Source organism: Nyctibius grandis, chromosome 3 (genome assembly GCF_013368605.1).
Source record: "Nyctibius grandis isolate bNycGra1 chromosome 3, bNycGra1.pri, whole genome shotgun sequence".
In the NCBI taxonomy this organism is placed as follows: domain Eukaryota; kingdom Metazoa; phylum Chordata; class Aves; order Nyctibiiformes; family Nyctibiidae; genus Nyctibius; species Nyctibius grandis.
Genome location: NC_090660.1, coordinates 81,319,481 through 81,337,723, shown reverse-complemented (window position 1 = coordinate 81,337,723; position 18,243 = coordinate 81,319,481). Strand labels below are relative to the sequence as shown.

General features: G+C 41.6%; 1 protein-coding gene across 1 annotated transcript; it reads left to right on the top strand.

Moving 5' to 3' along the window:
* Positions 1–4,305: 4,305 nt before the first annotated feature.
* On the top strand, positions 4,306–18,004 carry PAG1 (phosphoprotein membrane anchor with glycosphingolipid microdomains 1). The gene is made up of 6 exons (XM_068397038.1): positions 4,306–4,430; positions 6,835–6,886; positions 7,432–7,528; positions 10,490–11,085; positions 15,635–15,694; positions 17,648–18,004. Exons 1-6 carry the CDS (start codon positions 4,306–4,308, stop codon positions 17,996–17,998), a joined length of 1,281 nt encoding a protein of 426 aa, XP_068253139.1. The 3' UTR covers positions 17,999–18,004.
* The last annotated feature ends 239 nt before the right edge of the window (positions 18,005–18,243 follow it).

Genomic DNA, 18,243 nt, shown 5'->3' with positions numbered 1-18,243 from the left:
AAGGATTAGTTTTCTGAACTGGTAGTGGCTTTGAAACGTGAACACAAACTGTCATTTCCAGTTTGCCTTAGATGAAATAACCAGTTTTCTTATCCAGATGTTCCAGGCCTGTCTCTATTACTCGTTTTTAGAGTTCAGCGTCACCAGTAAGTTGTGTGGAGATTTCTCTGGAAAGGGTACAACGAAAGAAATCTTCATCTTAAAAGATCTTCACATAAGAAAAAAACCCTAGTTCAACTGACTGTTACTTTGTCTCAGCAATGTCTCTCTGCAAGGTTAAACTATTCAAGTCTGGCAGTCTTTCAGGGGTGGTGGTAGGACTTTTTTCAAGCCCAGCAGATGAAAGGCCCCTGTAAGCTCTATTTTTAGCAGCAGGGTTTGCATTCAGGTCTGAAGCACCCTCCAAGAGCCACAGATCCCTGTCCCTGAATGGAGAGACGCACCAGAGGGCAGCACGATATCACTTTTTATTGTAAAAGCCAGAGTTAACCATTCCAGCTGTCTTAAGAGCTTTTTGAAAGTAGCTGCTTGTTGTTCCATAGTTAGGATTGCAAATAAGTTTCTCTTTAAACCTACCCTCTGAAGCAGCTCCAAAATCCATTATATTAGACATACATTAATGTTTTAGTGTCCAAGCATTCATCCAGTGGAAGCAGAGGCAGTCCAGACAGTTGTATTTTCAATGTATCTTTCTGCCAGGTTTCTGACCTGGGCTGGTCAGGGCAGCTGATGGGTGCTTGTCCAGTTTCAAGTAGTTCAAAAGCTCTCCTGTGTTAAAGGCACCAGCCCGAGTGAATATGATTTCTGCCTCATCGTTTGGGAGGCATTAAACAGTAGGATTAAGCCCTCTAGATGGCACTTCATGAGAAGGGTTCACAGGGGGTGAATGTAGGCATGCTTTTTTTTGTATTGTAATTATATTTACTTCTGGTTGTCCTGTGTGCTGAGCAGTTTCTAGGTCCTCTAGCACTTATGCCAAACTCTCGCCCTTCAAGGAGCTAAGAGGAGCCACTGGTCACATCTTGCCTGCTCAGCTTCCCTCACGCAGGGCTTCATCTGTCGTCAATCTGTTACAGTTTATTGTTCTATTCTGCTTGCACAGGTAACTGGTGTCTCCAGCAATTGCCTCCCCTGGTTCAAGCGCCTCTGTACTTTTCCGACCTTTTCTGACCTCTTTCTCTCAACTTACAGTCAAAGCTTTGGTATCTGAATTCTTGCTCTTTTGCTGTGGATTAACTACATCTTCTGTCCTTGGTTGTTCTCTTTGCTCCATTTGGCTTCTGCCTGGTGGGATGTCTCATGTCTAGCTTCAGTCTTGCACTTCACTCCTGACATTCACGCGTAAGTCTCCCTCGACTCTCTCCCTCTGATCTCACTCCTTTTTAAGCTCAGTCTCAACTCCATCCACTCCTGCTCATCCCAGCACTTCCTAACTCTCTACTGAAGTCTCCAAAAACGCAGCTTTTCCATGTGGCTGCTCCCCATGCATCCTTGGCTTTCCTTAGCTCAAATATTATCTTTATTTAAAGACCAGCAGCCGTAAGAATATATATGTAGAATAAAAGAATAATTTTTCCTACCGTATTAGCTTTTGGTACATTACTTTTAGTCTTCTGAGAGGACTGTGGCATTGTTCTTCAGAGTAGGTAAAAAATCATGAACTTAGTAGTAGAAATAATTTAAATTATATCTTTCAAGACAACTTTGTGTCTGCTTTAAAAAAAAGAAAGAAAAATATTTTGAAATCCCTATTATTTTTCTTATTTTTTTCTTTGCCCAATATTTGAGGAAAAAAAAAAAGAAAAAAGTTTCTTTTTCACTTGCATTCTCTCTTTTTATTTCTTGGGAAAACTAAGGAAGAAAAGACAACAAAAATGCTGAAAAAATATTTGATTCAGATTAAAATTTTTTTACATTTCATTTTCATTTCATTCTTTTTTTCCAAGGAAGGAAGAAAATTATTGTTTTTTAAAGGCAAAAGGATGGGAAAAAAGAAGGCAGAAGATCTTTTAAGAGTAATTTTTAAAAGCTTTGACAGGGCAGAAAATGTCTTTGAAAATTCATAAAAAATAAAAGTTGAAAAGAAAAATACTTTCTATTCAAAACACTTAACAAAGGTTTGGAGCTAGTTAAGGCAGCCAGTGCGGTGTGCTTTGTAGTGTTTCCTAAATGAGGACAGTCCATCACCTCTGCAGGAATCCATCCCAGTGCATGGTGCCCTTGCACCTCATCAGAGAGGTCTTTTCGGGCATTACACCAAATTTTCTCCTGACTAAATCTGATTCTGCCTGTCTTTAAGGTCTCTCCATTTCACAGTCGGTGGTGTGACTATGACTCAGTGTAGAAATAACCCAAGTTTTGCTTTACAATAGGGATGAGGCAGGGCTGTATCAGGTTCACATCTGCAATATGCATCATTTTTAGAGTGGTCTGCTATTGCTTTTAAATGTTTTAATTTTTCAAGCTCTACCAAGATAATAACCACAGAGGCACATTGCTTGGCAGTGGTCATCCCCAGAGAGTGGTGGCTCTTTGGTGTCAGTGCTCAAGGCTACCAGTAAGACATATCTGTGCTTTGAAAAGGTCTGCGACACCTACTCTTCCCATCCTGCGTATTTATGGGTTTGGAGAAGTTACAGATTATCTGGCTTTCTTCTAACTTGGCCAAACTAGAAATATTTAACTACACTTTGAAGTTTGTCTTTCCAGGATCAGCAACTTTTTCCATCTTTTGTTTCTTCCCATTTCAAGTTATTGCAATGCCATTAATATCTAAAAGGAAAAAAAAAAGCTTTCATCCACCATGGATGAATTAGTAAGAATTGGTTCTTCTTGGAAGGTGTTCAGAAGTCTGATCCTGCATGGTAGAAACCAATGAGCCCATTTTATGTAGGAACATAAATGTTACTTGTAAGCCTTATGCAGTTACATAGCTCGGGTGTTAAGTTTCTTCTGCTGACTCACCAGATTTCCTTTGATGTGAATGGCCTTTTTCTGGAAATTAATCTTTTTTCTGCTAAGATTTTAATAACAAAATGGTGACATGGTGGGTTTTGGTACAGATATGATATTAATACCTAATTGAATTTGCTGTTACAAAGTGTGCTTCTGCTGCAAAGAAAAAAATATGTACATACATATTTCATATATAAATATATATATATGAAAATATATGCGTAAAATTAAAGTAAGTCTTAGTGGCTTTAGACATTATTCACTCTTATGTTTGTGCTTCTTTTTCATTCCCAAAAGATAACTGCTCATTTCTTAGCCATTGGATTATATTTCAGTGTTTATCAAGTCTGGCTGAAAGCCTGTAAATAGACTTTGCATGACCTGTTCCTAAGTGTGGAGAAATTGATATCTTCAGCAGTGCAAAATGAAAGACTTCTTTTTGATTTTGCCATGTCAACAATGTATTACATTAAAAGTATGTATAAAATTTTAGAATATATTGTATACCAAAACTTCTCTATCGTAAATACCGTTTACCCAGGATGTTTCTCCTGGGGCTGCTGTGCTGTAGCAGAAGCTGTGTTTATTCAAGTTCTTAAAACCCACTTTGTCTACTTTGCTCATTAGTTGTTTTCTTAGACTCGGGGAGAAACAAAAAAGGAAAGTTCAGTATTATTACTCTCCAGACATACTGTTAAGAAAATATGCATTTCACACAGAAATAAGATGAGATCTGATCCACTGCGAGAAAGGTTTTTATGGTATTCCTTTCAAAGACTTACCTAGCTTATCTGTCACTGTACTTTAAGCACTGAGTCACGTGCAGGCAGGAGACGTTGAGAGGGAAGAAGGTGAACGCCTGCTGCAGCTCTCTTTTTGGCTTGTTAACTTTGCATAAGTTGTAGTTGGTTTTGAAAGCTCACTTTTCAATGAAGTTCACAAATATCACTGCAAAATAGACTACTCTGTCCCTCAAAGTGGATTTATAAACTTTTTCCTCAAAACACAAGTACAGAGATACTGTAATACCTTTTACTCATGTTGAGATTGTAGATAGGTAACAGCTTGGTTTAATATTTGACAAGGTTTGCTCTATGTCACCTCAGAAACGTAGCTGAAAATCTCTTTGGCTGGCTGTCTTGTCCTTGAAACTGTTTTTTTGTAAGATCTGGATTTGAAAATCTCTCCTGACAGATTTGTAGCTGTCAGATTCATTACCTTCAAAATTTATATTAACCTCTGATGGTGTTTTGCTTTCTGCAGACACAGGAGGTGCGCACAGCACAGATGCCAGCCTTCTCCAAGGAATAACCTCTTCATCCCCAAGTGACGCCAGCTCCTGCTAGTACCATGGGGCCAGAGGGTGTTTTTTTAGGCAGTGGGCAGGTCCATGTCATCCTGTGGGGAAGTTTGGCAGCCATGACAACACTCTTGTTCCTCACCTTCCTCATCTTCCTCTGCTCCAGCTGCAACAGGTAAGGCTCAGGAGCTTAGCAGGAAGAAACGGTTCTCGAGTCAAATACTGCAGGGATTGAAATAGCTTCACTAATAACTAGTTAGCAAGAAATACTGAGGTACAGAAATAAAAAGAGTACAGTACAAAATCTGTTTTCAGAGCAAACCTGTATTTGAACAGCTCTGTTCATTCTAAAATCTAAAAATGTTTTTTTCTTTTGCTGTGAAGGAAAAACACTGTTGTGTTTGCTAGGTGCGTCCTCCTAAGCTGAAGCCTGGAGCACAGGCAGACACTGACTGTTAGCAGATCACACCGCTAACCTGAAACTGAGAAAATTAGGTGGGTCAAACAGGATGAAAAAAGTATACGTAAAAAGGAAAGGAAAACAATTTCTATGTATTTCACCTTTGCTTTGGCCATTCCTGAAGACTAGGGAATTGATCCTGCTGTTCAAGGAAAAATGAGTAAGAGTCAAACAGTGATACTAATTAATGTCTTATACTCACATCCTTATTTTCTTCTCCAGAAGTGTTCGATTTCACCAATACAGGCACTTCTACTGACTTTGTTTATTCACATTTCAAGGCCCCTTCATGACATGTAAGCTGAGCCCTGCTGATTGCACAGGGGAGCTGGGCAGCCTGTGCTTCATCCACGGTGCCCTTCCCACCAGGTCAGACTGGTCAGACCCTTCACCATGAGAAGCGGGACTGCTGTGGTCCATATCACTACATTTTGCCAGCATAGCTCAATCAGCCAAGTGTATGGGGGGAAAAAAACTATCCATAACTCAGTACAGCATCAAAATCTTTGTGTTGGACCTTTATGCCTATAGGAGCATGTTCTTTCAGCTGTTCAGCATTAAGAGCGTTGAGGAAGCTGTGCAGTCGTAAAATACACTATATTGGCATAAGGTGTGTCTACAGTGGAAGGCCCTGTTTTTCAGCAGGATTTCTCTAATGCCTACATTGCAAAAAACAATCGTGGGCAAGACCAGACCCTAGAAGTTGGTTGAAACCCTAAAAAGCATAAGTTGGAACCTGTAATTTCTTGTGATTCAGGAGAAATGCTTTTGTAAGCTCTTAGGTGACATCTCAGTATCTTCCTATTCATCAGAGTTTCCTGTGATACCTGTGTAAAAATAGTAGGAATATGGGGTTTTTTTTGTTTAAGAGTCTAAAACCTATGTTAAAAATCCTTAAGCCCACAAACATTGCATTTGGGTACCATGTTATGTCTTGTAACACTCCAGTCCTTGAAACATCTCTAGAAAGATGTTTTTAAAACAAGAGTCAAACCACTGAGTATGTCTTTGCAGTTACAGATACATATTGTCAGAAGCTATGTGGCGATGCTCTTTATTAAATTCTTGTGTTGCTAGTCTGGATGCAATATCTTTTATTTCAGGTCATTCTGTAGGGCAGGTTGTTTATGCATAAATGCAATTATGTGAAATTTCTTCCTAGCTTACTCTGCAAAAATGGTTGAGGACATGGAAAACTGAAATGTGGAAAATCTGCTCTTTCTAAAATGTCAGAGTCAGAAAAACTTCCAGAGGGGAAATTAAGTATTTGTAAACTTTAACAACTCTGCTCTGCATTGGTGCAGCCTTACTTGCTCTGTTTTCTTATTTCCCAGTTAGGCAGAATTTTAACAGTTGCTAATGTGGGAAGTATGGTGCATTGCAGACTTCAGAAGCAGCACAGATTTCATATTGTCAATATTTTCTCACCTTTTTACTTGCCTTTTCGTCTAGGGGAAGGACTATTATTATTTTAAGCTTACAGTTTATTACAATATTTCAGAATAAGAGCTCTATTTCCAAAATGGTAAAAACTGGAAACATGATACATACCTTGACTCCTGTGAAGTACCCAGTGAAGCAGGATTCATTTTAAAATTAAGGCCTCTGCTGCTATGAAATTTGTAGGCCTTCGTGAACTGCTGGTGCTTACTATTAATTATAACTAGCAGCACCCTGAGTGGGAGTAGGCTGGATTTTGTGGGTCTTTTCTAATTCTTCATAGGATAAACACCTTTTCCTGACACAGTTTAAGGAAATCCTCAGGTAGTCTGTCACCAAAACATGTATCACATGTATCTCTGACCATTTCAGATGTAATGAAATTGAGGGTAATAATATTTTGGTTATCATCACTTACTCGCTACTGTGATCTTACACTGAACGAGACAAAGGTTTGTGTGTATGTTGTACCTCTTCAGATATGTTTATGACCACCCTGCCTCGATGGTGACCTTACACAGTGGTCATACCTGTCCCTGTAATAATTTTCAGTTATTCTGTTTTCAATATTACTGTGAATCATAGTTCTGTTCCCTACAGGTGTGTAAGGTCTAGTAATGATTGGCATTTGAATATTAGCATAATCTGTAGTAACAGTTCGTACGTCTTTTTTATTAAGGGAAAAGAAGGCCAAACATCAGAATGGAGATCATGAAAATCTGATGAATGTGGTAAGTATTTATTTCTGGCAGCGTGTGTCTGTCTTGTGGTTGCTTTGTACCAGGCTCCTTGCAAAATACTGCAGATTGGAAAATAGCTCAGGAATTTGGAGATGGTTGAACAAGGGAAACTTTGGAAGTTGAAGAACAGGAAGAGGAGGAGAACTTGTGTAGATGCTGATAATCTGCACTTTCTCAACACTCTTTCTGCCACCACTGTACTCCAGATCTTTTGCCTTCCTTTCACTCCCTTCGCAGCACAAGTGCAGTGTACCCTTTGTCAGCTGCTGTCTTGTCATGGGTTAAAGCCATGGCAATGTCTATTACCATAAAGGCTGGAAGGGAGATCACTCTGGACATACTTGCATTTGTTTGTTTTAACATCTGTAAACACAGGCACCTAAATCTTTGAGTGTAGTTGGCATGGTTTGACTCTCCTGCCAATAATACCTGTGAGTCAGAGCTCCCAAGATCAGAAAGAAATTCGTCGCCTATGTATTTATGAAAACATTTATTCTTATCCAACAGTGATTAGATCTCACTAATTTGTGTTGCAGCCTTCTGACAAGGAGGTGTTCAGCCACTCGATCACCAGTTCGGCTACAGAGCCCCCTCCGAGCAGTGACCAGAATGGGGCACTCAGCAACGGTGAGGGTGAGTGTCGCAGCCCCTGGAGGCGGGGGGGATGAACGAGTGGCACTGTCCCCTTGCTCATAGCTCCCACCTTAGCTGCACACTGGTGATCCCTCAAGTCTTAGGTTCCTAGCCGTCAGCTTTCCAAGCACACAGTCATGCCATTTGTCTGAATACCCTGTTTCCCTCTGCTCACCTCTGGAGGTCTGACACCAGGTCAGCTGCTGTATCCCAGGGCAGTGGCTGGGCATGCAGCTCTCTGGAGGGCAGTCAGTCCTCTTCGCACAGGACATAATTCACACAAAACTTATGATCAAGCTAAAAACCGCATTGAGCACATTTGCCTTGCTGGGAAGTCAGTAGCCCATCCCGTGGAGATGTTGGCATTTTAGGCTGCATCTCCACTTCCCTGCCAGGCGTGCTCTACACCCTGGCTCCCAGTCCTCCATGCCAGCCAACACTGGGAAGGTGCAGTGGTTCTCCTCTGCGTCACCAAGGTACACCTGCAGATTGATCAGGCCATCAGGCAAAGACTGCGGCATTCACTAATTTCGGCCAGCTATGGGCTTGGGATGTTACCAGAAGATATAGTTGTACCTCAGAGCTTCACTCCTGGAGGCTGTGGAAATATTTCAGGTCCTCCTTCAGGGCCTACAGCTTTGGATCATAGTCCTGTGCTGTGTGACACTGTCGCTTGTATTTTTGTATTTTAGAAATCAGGCAGCATAAATAGGCTTCCTTTTTTTTTTTGCTTAGTCTTTGCTTTGCTGAACGTTCAAAATGATTCACAGTGGAGTATCACTGGAAAATATTTTACTCAGCTACACCTAAAAATAAACTTGATCTCAGCTCAGAGCCGCCAGGAGCCAAATGTTGTCTCCACACTAGGCACTGACACCATGGGCTGTGCTCCTCATCTCCTACCTCCTCATTTCACTGTGCAGCCAGAGGCTAAGCTCTTCAATCTTTACCCCTCAGAGTCATGTATTCAAACGAATTCTTAAACTTTGTTTTTGCAGCTAATCGCTGCTCCCATCCATTGGCTTGTTGCATACGTAGGTGTGTGGCTCACCAAGGGAGTCAATGCACAACACCCCCAAGAAGGGAAGCATTTCTCTGTGCCATGAGACACCACACATGCAGCTGTCAAAGCTGCTACTAAAAGGCATGCTGTCAACCAGTAGACAGTTTGCAGACTGCCTGATACTACTCAGCTTACACTCTGCATAACAACCCTTCAGAATAACAGGAACCAGTGTGCTTTAATCTCTTATTTATACTTTAGGCGTTCTTTTTGTTAATAGTTCTTTCTTCTGCTGTTTCTGCTAGCCTTTTGAGCAAGGGCAGGGCTATGGAAGCAGCACCATCAAATGCTGGTTGTTTTCGCTTTACCCAACCTGCGAACATTGTGTTTATCTATTCGAACCCCTTATCTACGCCAACCCCTTCTGCGTTACTACCGATAACCACAGGAGCACGGATGGGTGCGCTCTCATTACTGCTGATTATCCCCCTGAGGCTGAAGGGAATGGGTGCTCTCTGGGGCCTGTGACAGTGCTCTGCATAGCACAGAAATCCCTGAGAGCAAGCACCAGAAGGGGAAAACGTGTTCCAGCTTCTCCAGGCTGGTTCCTGCAGTTCCTCAGGAAGTCTGCAGGCGTCCTGGGTAGTGACTAGGACACCTTGAGCCCTAGTCAGGATGCAATAGGACACTTCCTCCTATTCCATTTATTCTTCCCTAGTTGTATGCAGGAGCCAAGTGAATGGAGAAGGATGTTTTCCTTTTCTTCTCCTTCCATCTCCCATTCAGACAGTGATTACCATCTCACACCTCCAGTTCTATCCTGAGTTTTGCTGTCAGGGTACAGCTCCCTGCGGATGCTGACTGCGTGAGTCTGCATGCCCTGAGCACAAGAGAAAGCAACGTGCATCACAACCACAAAATCAAGGGTACTGATTGCTTTGGCAACGCTTTACGTCATCATGTCAAACACACCGAAGGAAATGGAAGAATGGGTTGATTTTGCTGAAAGAGTACCATAGGAACTGTACCAAGAAAAGAAAAGCTATTCAGAAGTGTTTTTTCAAAGAAATGGTGTCACGTAAAGTTACATACCATATGCTACCTGAGACATGCTTGTATGTGCCCGTGTATACATCCCTGAATGCAGGCAAATGTCATACATGGGCACTGTAAGATGAGAAGTCCCATAGATTTCTGTCCCTAATACCCTCCAGTGACAGTGACGTGACCTTCTTCTGGGACTTAAATAGCATGTTCTGCCTCACACTACTTTCTGAAGTCTAGTCTTCTCTTTTGTGCATATGGCTGGCTCGTTAGTAGGTTGTCAACCTACATTATGTGCTGCGAGACTAAGAAGTATGGCATAGCCTTCCAGTGAGGAGCTTCTGGTGTAGCGTGCAGTGAGGCTGACTGTGGCAGGGCTGAGTGAGGTGTGATTCAGATAAGAATTTGGCCAGCATGTTAAACAAGGTGAGGGCTGGGTAGAGAGGAAGCAAGAATGCTTTCCTTTTTGATTCCAAAGGATAGGGAAATGGAAAGAGGGAAATCTAAGGCGGCCTTTTTTTAAAGGCACTTGGTTCAAGACCTCCCACCAGCATTCCCCATCTGGGACTACTGAGCAGTCTGTAAGAATTCAGTATAACTGAGTACAGCTGAACATCCGTGCACACCTGCACCTACCCATCCATCCCCTGTTCTTACTGTGAATGCTGTGACTTGGGGGTGCAAAGAGTATATAAGATGTTGTGAGAAAGATACTTTAACAGTAGAGTGCAGAAATCTCTGTAACTGAAACCTTTTGATAAACAAAAAGTATGATGACCACTAGACATTTCTGGGCATTAGTATCATTTATCCTTTCCAATGAGACACAAAACCAAAGTGATGTAGAGAGTACCAAATTGCACTCACCTTATAGTTACGCATTTGTTTTAAATACTTCTTTAAATTTTCTCTAGTACTCTCAGAGGACAGTACAACTGCCTGTATCCAGCCTTATGAAGAAGTACAAATGTCTGTCTCTGATCTGCTAGATCAACAAGATAGTCTTGGAAAGTCTATAAAATGTCACCAGAGTCGGGAACTACCCAGTATTCCTCCTAACACCATGGAAACCATCGTCTCAGCTAGAAATGCAGAAAATGATCAAGGTCTTGGAATGGAAGGGCCTTATGAAGTCTTGAAAGACAGCTCCTCTCAGGAGAACATAGTTGAAGACTGCTTGTATGAAACTGTGAAGGAAATTAAAGATGTTGGAGCAGTAGCCAGCATAGAAGGGAGCTGTAACAGCAAATCAAAGGCTTTGCTGATGGTTTCTGAAGGTCAGAATCCAATTCCTGAGTGCAGAATTGAATCAGCAGAATATGCATCTGTTGACCGAAATAAAAAAAGCCGCCAAAGTGCTAATTCAGAAAGCCCTCTTGATAACACACCAGATGTAGAGGATGAGCTTCCTCCTCCGGTACCCATGAAACTTCTTGATGAAAATGAGAATGTGCAAGAAAAAGAAGCGGAAGAAGAAGAAGTGACAGAAGGAGCAAGTAAACCAGAGAAGGTAAATAGTGCAAATACTTGTCCTTGTCAAACAGCCAAATGACAGAGAACATATGGGTGGGAGAGGATGGGGTTTTTTTTTAATAACAAAAAAATGCCAAGGAAAAAAACATTCAGGGTGATGCAAGACTGTAAAATATGAAAATATGAAAATGTACACTATAGTCTTTGCATTATAGGCATGTATTCATTCTATTGCAGCCTGTATTTTGGATTGTTGCAGTATGCACTTCCTAGGGCTTTTCCCAAATATTATCCAGAAATTGCATAGGAGGCCTCTGCTTACTTGTTTAATGGTATTAGACTTGTGGAAGCTATTACAATAGGTATCCAGTATTCTGTCAGCATCTATGTCTTGTTCAGAATGCCTCCCTTGTTTTTTTCTAATGAAACCTCAATTTACAAAAAGGAGAGGGGGGGCATTCTTGGTGGATGCCGTAACTTTAGATGTGCCTCCTTTGTTGGGCCGCCTTGACTGAGCTGTGCAAATGTTAGGCATCGGCCTGAAGCCACTCATCTCGTGTCTCTCTGTAGGAGAGAGGGACAGAAAGAGCGAGAGATAGCAACTGTAGGCTTTTCTATTTGTCAAATTCTGTATGTCATGTGTAAACAGAGTAATGAATTTCTACCTGCTGCAATCACAGCCAAAAGTTATGTTTTCTCAGCAGCTTATTCTTTCTCCCAGCCTAGAGACAAGTTAGTGGTGAACTCCTTGAAAAACAGAATGATGACATTGTCAACAAGTTATTTTCCCATTTTTAGTTTTTCACCAGAATTAATTTCAAAGATGCTTTCAGATCATTACACAGAGTTTTCTTAAACTGTTGAATTTGCATTTTTCAGAACTAGTTTAGATAACTTATTTTTAATTGTGAATGAAAGAACTGTGATTTTAGCAGATGAATATAATTTTGGTGTCTGAGTCATCAAATAATATTAGGTATTGATGAAAATTTCAAAAAAATCCTTAAGATGTGATGTGACATTTTAATGTAAATATTTACCTGAAAAATCATAGCGGAGCTGAGGTATTGTTACTTGTTTCTGGTTGTTCTCTTATTTGAAGTATTTCAGTAATCCAGGCAGAGGGCAGGAAAATGCCTTGTTAAATAACTGACTAACCATGTAACCTATAAAGCACAATAGAGTCAAAATGAATAAACCGAAGACTACTCATAATACAAAAATTGTTTATCTGGACTCTTCAGTGCACATTCTTACAAACAGCAAGCTCGTTAAGTAAAAAATTAAGATGTGATTGTCAACAGTAATCCACGAGCACTCCCCCCTCCCAGATTCAGGCCCTGTGTAATTTCTAATTAAACTTTTAGAGAAACAGCTTTCCGTAACGGTGACATTTTTCCTACCAGGTGTGAAAAGACTTGCAGAAAATCATTGTATTTCCCAGGCACCGATACAAAGAAAAAGCATTTGCTGCTCTGTAGCTCCCCAGCACACCGTGTATACAGTGTCAGTAACTGCAAGGAGTGGGAATTGATTAAAATGGTTCAGGTTTTGAAGGATTAATCAAGAGATGACACATGCAGTCCCCTAAGTGCCAGAAAAAAGGTGTTTGTCTAATTAAAATTTATTCAGAGCTAAAGCCATCCCGAGTTAAAGCTTCGGCAGTATCACATCATTCCCGCGTTCGCTGCTAGGTACATGCATTATGCATCGAAGCGTGCGCCTGTCCTGTCCTTGAGAGCTACAGCTGCAGCAGAGTTGGAAATGGTAATTGGTGGAATATATAAATGTCATTATTGTTGGCACTGTGTGGGGAGGTGGTTGCGGGATTGTTTTTCTGTTGTGATGATGATAATTTTTCCCTCTATTTTGCTGCTTCAAACAATGCAGAGCAATGCCTGTTTTTTCCAGTGTGGCAACCAAAACCAAGATGTTTATGGAAATGTATGTTATACTGATAACTCTTTTACTTAAACAGACTCCATAGGTGTCTCTTTTTGCTTCCTTTCTTGTGAGGCTACTTAGCTGCCTTGCTTAGCATGACATCCGTATCCCGAACTTTTTAACCACCTGCCCTAACCCTGATGAAGAGAGAGGTTGGGTGTAAGGAGTGCAAGTCTCTCTCAAAACAATTAGGCTTTGCTGTAGTAGGGCACAAAGAAGGGACAGGCAGGGAGGCTGCTTGTGTAACTGAGACTTGTACCCGCCAAGAGACAGCGAACAGCCCGTGTCCAGGCTGTTTGTCTCACCCTGTAGAAGAGGGCAGCCAGGGTGATCCCCAGCCCCTGCCAGTTCCTGCAGCATACTCACTTGGGAGAGAGTTAGGTGGACCAAGCCAGAGACCGTTCTGGTATATAACAGCATGCAAAGGATAAAGGATCCTTTCAAGAGCCAGAGATGCAATAAATGGGTGAAAATTAATTATCTAAATTGGTTATTGGCTGTGACCCAGCCAGATCCTTTGGAAGGTTTTCGTGAACAAAGACACCTTTAATAGCACGAGGCCTCTTACAGGCCTCTGTCACCTGGAAAAACTTGGCTGTAGTTCTTCTAATAAAACTGGAGAGGCAGAATAGTTTTTCTTTAGTTCTTCCTTTTTAATTAAAAAAAAGGAACTACAGATCTCCTTTCTCACCCAGGTCTTTCCAGAGCGAGCACTGGCAGGAATGCTCTCCAGGTGTACATCTGGCTGCTGCCATCTGATTTCAGACTTGCGCAGCCTGAGGATGGGCAAAGCATCTCTTACCAGTGCACCAGAGGAGAATGGTCATCTTGTTCTGGTGCCTGAGTCACGAGCAGCAGCTGAGCCAAAGAGCAAAAAATCAAGTGCTGTTGAGGAACAAAAGGAAAGTGGAAGGCAAATAAGGACACATGCTGTTCGTGTTGCTGCTGTTGAGGTTTCAAGCATAATTTATGATATTGCTAGCCACAAAATGTTTTGGAGCAAGTATTTTTTTCAGTTTCCAAGATGACAATATCCTTCAAAATTGATGTGTCACGGGTTTCACATTTAGAAGAAAGAACGCTGGGTCCCAGGGAAACGAGAACAGGATTGCCAGCACCTTGGGGTATTTGTCAATACTTGAGTGGGAAACTGTAGGAGTCCTGACATGTGGTGCTTATAGACACACTGATGAGAGAAAATAACTTCACTGAAGAGTTTTGCGAGCACGTTTGTTTTAACATGTAAGGATGAAATTAGTACTTACTCCTCAACACAAAAAATATCGTGCAAATAAGAAAGATTAAACTGAGCTGCTATAGTGAAGCAGATCTAATAAAGGGACAAAATACGTTTAACTTGTCCTTTTTTTTTTCTTTTGGTGAGTAAACAAACCACAGGTTAAAGAGCGCATTCTCCAGACAGTGAGAAAGAAGCAAGGGAGTTGTTAGGTGTGAGGGAAGCCCCCGGGGGAGCAGCAGGCAGACTTCAGTGTGCTTTGGGTCAGGGTCTTCATCAGAAGTGCCCCAGGGGGTTGAAGCTTGGTATTTACCAGAAGTAAAAACACCAAGAAAAATGGAAGTAGGAAAGAATCTGTTGTAATGAGCCTCTGTGGAATAAAAAAAGTCTTGTGTGTCTAGTATGTGCTTGGAAGTGGTATTTGATTGCCTCTGCTAAAAATAGCTCTACTTCTCCACCTCGGTCTGCACTGGAGGAGGTCTGAAGTATTTTAGGTGGAGAATTTGCGTGAAACTCCAAAATACAGCCCATTACAAACAGTGCTGGAAGGCTCCCTCTGAATCAGTGTGGAGCAGGAGTCCAGCAAAGCCTTCTCACCCCAGGGGGGAGGAATCACAGGGCCGCTGTGAGGTAGCCAGGGTCTTCGTTGCTGTAAAGGTCCTAAGACATTTTTCATAAGAGCAAAATGCTTTTCTCCCAATGTTTCGTGACCTAATTTCTACATGATGCTTTACATGCTTGAAGTTAGACTTGATTCCAAACCAAGTCCTCCATCCTGTAGTAACTTTGCTGTGTGAGCTGGATCCAGCCAGATGCTTTGAGGGCTGAGCTGCCCGTCTCAGGGTGGGTTGCAGCAGGTCTTTTCCGTGTTTGTGGTCTGAGCTGTTGTGAGGCTGTGCTGCTGTGCATCTCCGCACAGCTGCTGAATTTTGTGGGGGCAGAGAACACGGCACCTCCCTTGAGCACTTCCAAGATCCACTGACTGAAGGGTAACAATCATCAGGAAGGTGCCAGTTGAGTATTGTTCTGAAAATCACATGGAAGGCCAACTAGTGTGTCACAACAGCTGACTTTTAATTGTTCAAAAGCCTTTGCAGACTCTTTCTTGCTTCATTAGAAGTGTAAAGGCAGGGATACAGTGCAGCAGAGTTTATTTTAACCATTACATTATTTTTACACTTTTCAGGTCAGCACAAGAGCAGATACATTAAAAAGCTCTACTAATCTCAGGGCTGTTATTTCCAGAGATGTACTCTGGATATTAGGGATATTAGCTGTGTAAAATGAAACTAGTGAGCAAATGACCATAAAATATAATGTATTGATTGTAATGGGAGGGTCTTATTATAGGTTTCACACTGCTGACTGGTAATGAGCCTTTTTTTTCTTTCTTCCTTTTTTACAGAGGCTTAGTTCGATGTCTTACAAGTCTCGAGAGGAAGATCCATCTCTTACAGAAGATGAGGTAGGTTTTTTGCACGAAATTCAATAACTAGCTAGAGACCTTTTTTCAGGCAGAAATTAGCATAAGCTCTGCATGATTAAGAGGGATCTAAGAAAGGTGAAATTTGTCTGAAGGGAAAATGAAAGCCGAAGTTTCTGCACAGAGTTTGTACTGCCACATCCCTAAAATCAGAAGTATTCTAGCATATTGGCTATATCAGGCCAATAGGTTAAAAATGGTGTCAGAAAATAACAAGAGGCCACAATTAGCTGATTGTTAGGGCAGCTTCTTGATTTGGATGATGAGCTCTACTTAAAAAGAATAATACAGCAGCCTTTTGAAGCATGCTCCACCTTCCCCATGCAAAGTGTTTGGGGCTCTGGGAAATAAACAGAAGCACAATAAAAGCACTGGAACATAAACTGTTCTTTAAAATCTCTGTTAGTCAAATAAATTGAGGAGATTGAAACAAAGACAGAAAAGTTAAACAGATATAAGGTTGCTTGTGGTCATCTCCAGTACACCCATGCAATTTATAAATATGTTCTCCGGACGTAAAAATAAACACAAACTTGGCGATGAGCTGAGCAAGCTAATGCTTTCGGCTGGGAGAAGCACTCCCAGACATTAATGAATAAATTGATGCTTGAACTGAGTTCATGTAGTGTAATGCTGGAAAGGGTTCAAGTATGGATGAGCAGAAAAGCCATTTTTTTGTTTTGTTGGCTGAAATCAGTAAAAAGTAAGAAGTATTGCCATCTGCAATTGGATGTCTGTCTTTATTAAACAAAAATTAAAAAATACAGAATTAACAGAAGCGATCTGGTTCATCTGCATCAGTCAGTGTTGCTTAAGGATAATGGACATTTTCATGCCAATCTACTGTTTGAATTGGATTAATACAAATCCAGAGTGGCCTTGCATGCTTGAGAAATACTTTAAATGTAACAGAAGAGCTGTGTTGCAATTGAGGTATTAGGTACCAGAGAAGCAGTGCAGGGAATTTCAGCCGTCTGCCCTGTGCAAGGGGTTGTACCCACTTGGACTGGGAGAGGGAGTCAAGAGTGGCTGCCTGCACTTGATGCCAGCCCCAGCCAGCCCTGAGCAGAGGGACATGTGTGGACACGGCCTTCTCCTTCACCTCTTCATTAAGGGCCACCTTCATGCGCTTGTTTAAGCATACTACCTCCTCAGCAGGGATTTTTAGAGCTAGGAGTGAGACTCTGGCTCCCTTTTTTGTCTTTATAGTAGCTGAGAGGTTTCAGTCTCTAGTCTTAAGTTCTGATACACAGTGACTGAGAAGCAGCTCCTCTTTGTAGGCAGAGTTTAGTCAACAGAACAGACCTTGCGTATCAAGATTGGCACTGACTATGTGCTATTTAATGGTGTGGGTAATTTATCTCCTGATTTTTAATGTTCTTTTCACATGACTTGATGATTCCTTGGTCCTGCCTATAAACACAACAAATAACTACTCTCCTATTGAGGTGTTTCTAAAAGCAGAAAAGTAGCTGCTACCATTAAAAATAATAATAATTTTTAAAACCCCAAGGATCAGACAGGATCCTTCTGCATTACAGCAGCTAAACCTGATCATCCCTTTGACGCCTGTCTCCCCATTGAGCCCAAGCTGGCTCCAGGACCATAGCAAAACTTGTAAGAGCTCCTGCTCACAAAGGCATTCCCTTCTGTCCTGGGTCTAATTTGCCTGCAGGGGTTTTATGTTCGAAGAATTTTTACATTTATAAATTTCTTTTATAAAGCATTCTTTTTTGAAAGAAAATACATTTATAAATGCATGCCAGAAAAGAAAGGATTTGTACGAAATCCTCTTTTTTTAAAGAAAGGATACATTTTTATTAGAAGATCCCGTCTTTTCTTAAGTAATCGAAATCCTTGTGGTGGAAGGGGTACAAACTAGCACACAAGCTTTATGCCATGCTTAAATACTCAGCAAGCATCTCCTTTTTCTAGATCTCAGCCATGTACTCGTCGGTGTGTAAGCCGGGACAGGCCATCAAGGCACTGGATTCTCCTTACACCTGTATTCAAGAAATTGCATCTCAGAGGTCCCCGTCTGTTTGCAGTGGCCTCTATGCAAGTGTGAAGGACTTTGAAAACACCCTAAATACTACCACTGTGCCTCAATCAGCAGACAGACCAAACGGGGAGCTGGAGCCTGACTATGAAGCTATCCAGTCAGTGAGCCAAAAAGAAGACAGGACCTTGTATGTGCCTAACACAAACCACACTGCTCTTTCAGGAGAAAATGACTATGAGAGCATAGGGGACTTGCAGCACCACAGGGATTTCACCAGACTTTAACTACCCAGGCAGGCAGATTTCTCCGCTGGTATTTTCAAAGGAACATGTGAAACCTGGAGAGGGAAGTGCTTCTCCTTTTGAGGAACAAAGCTAAGTAGAGAACAAAAGTTGTGAAGAAGCGGTGTACATTTCAGCAAAGGTGTGATACCCGCTAGGTTATTCTGGGTGGTGGATGGAGGCTCACGGGAAAGGGTACATCAGGTGAGAATGATGACCAGGACAACATAAAGGCTTCTTGATTGTTA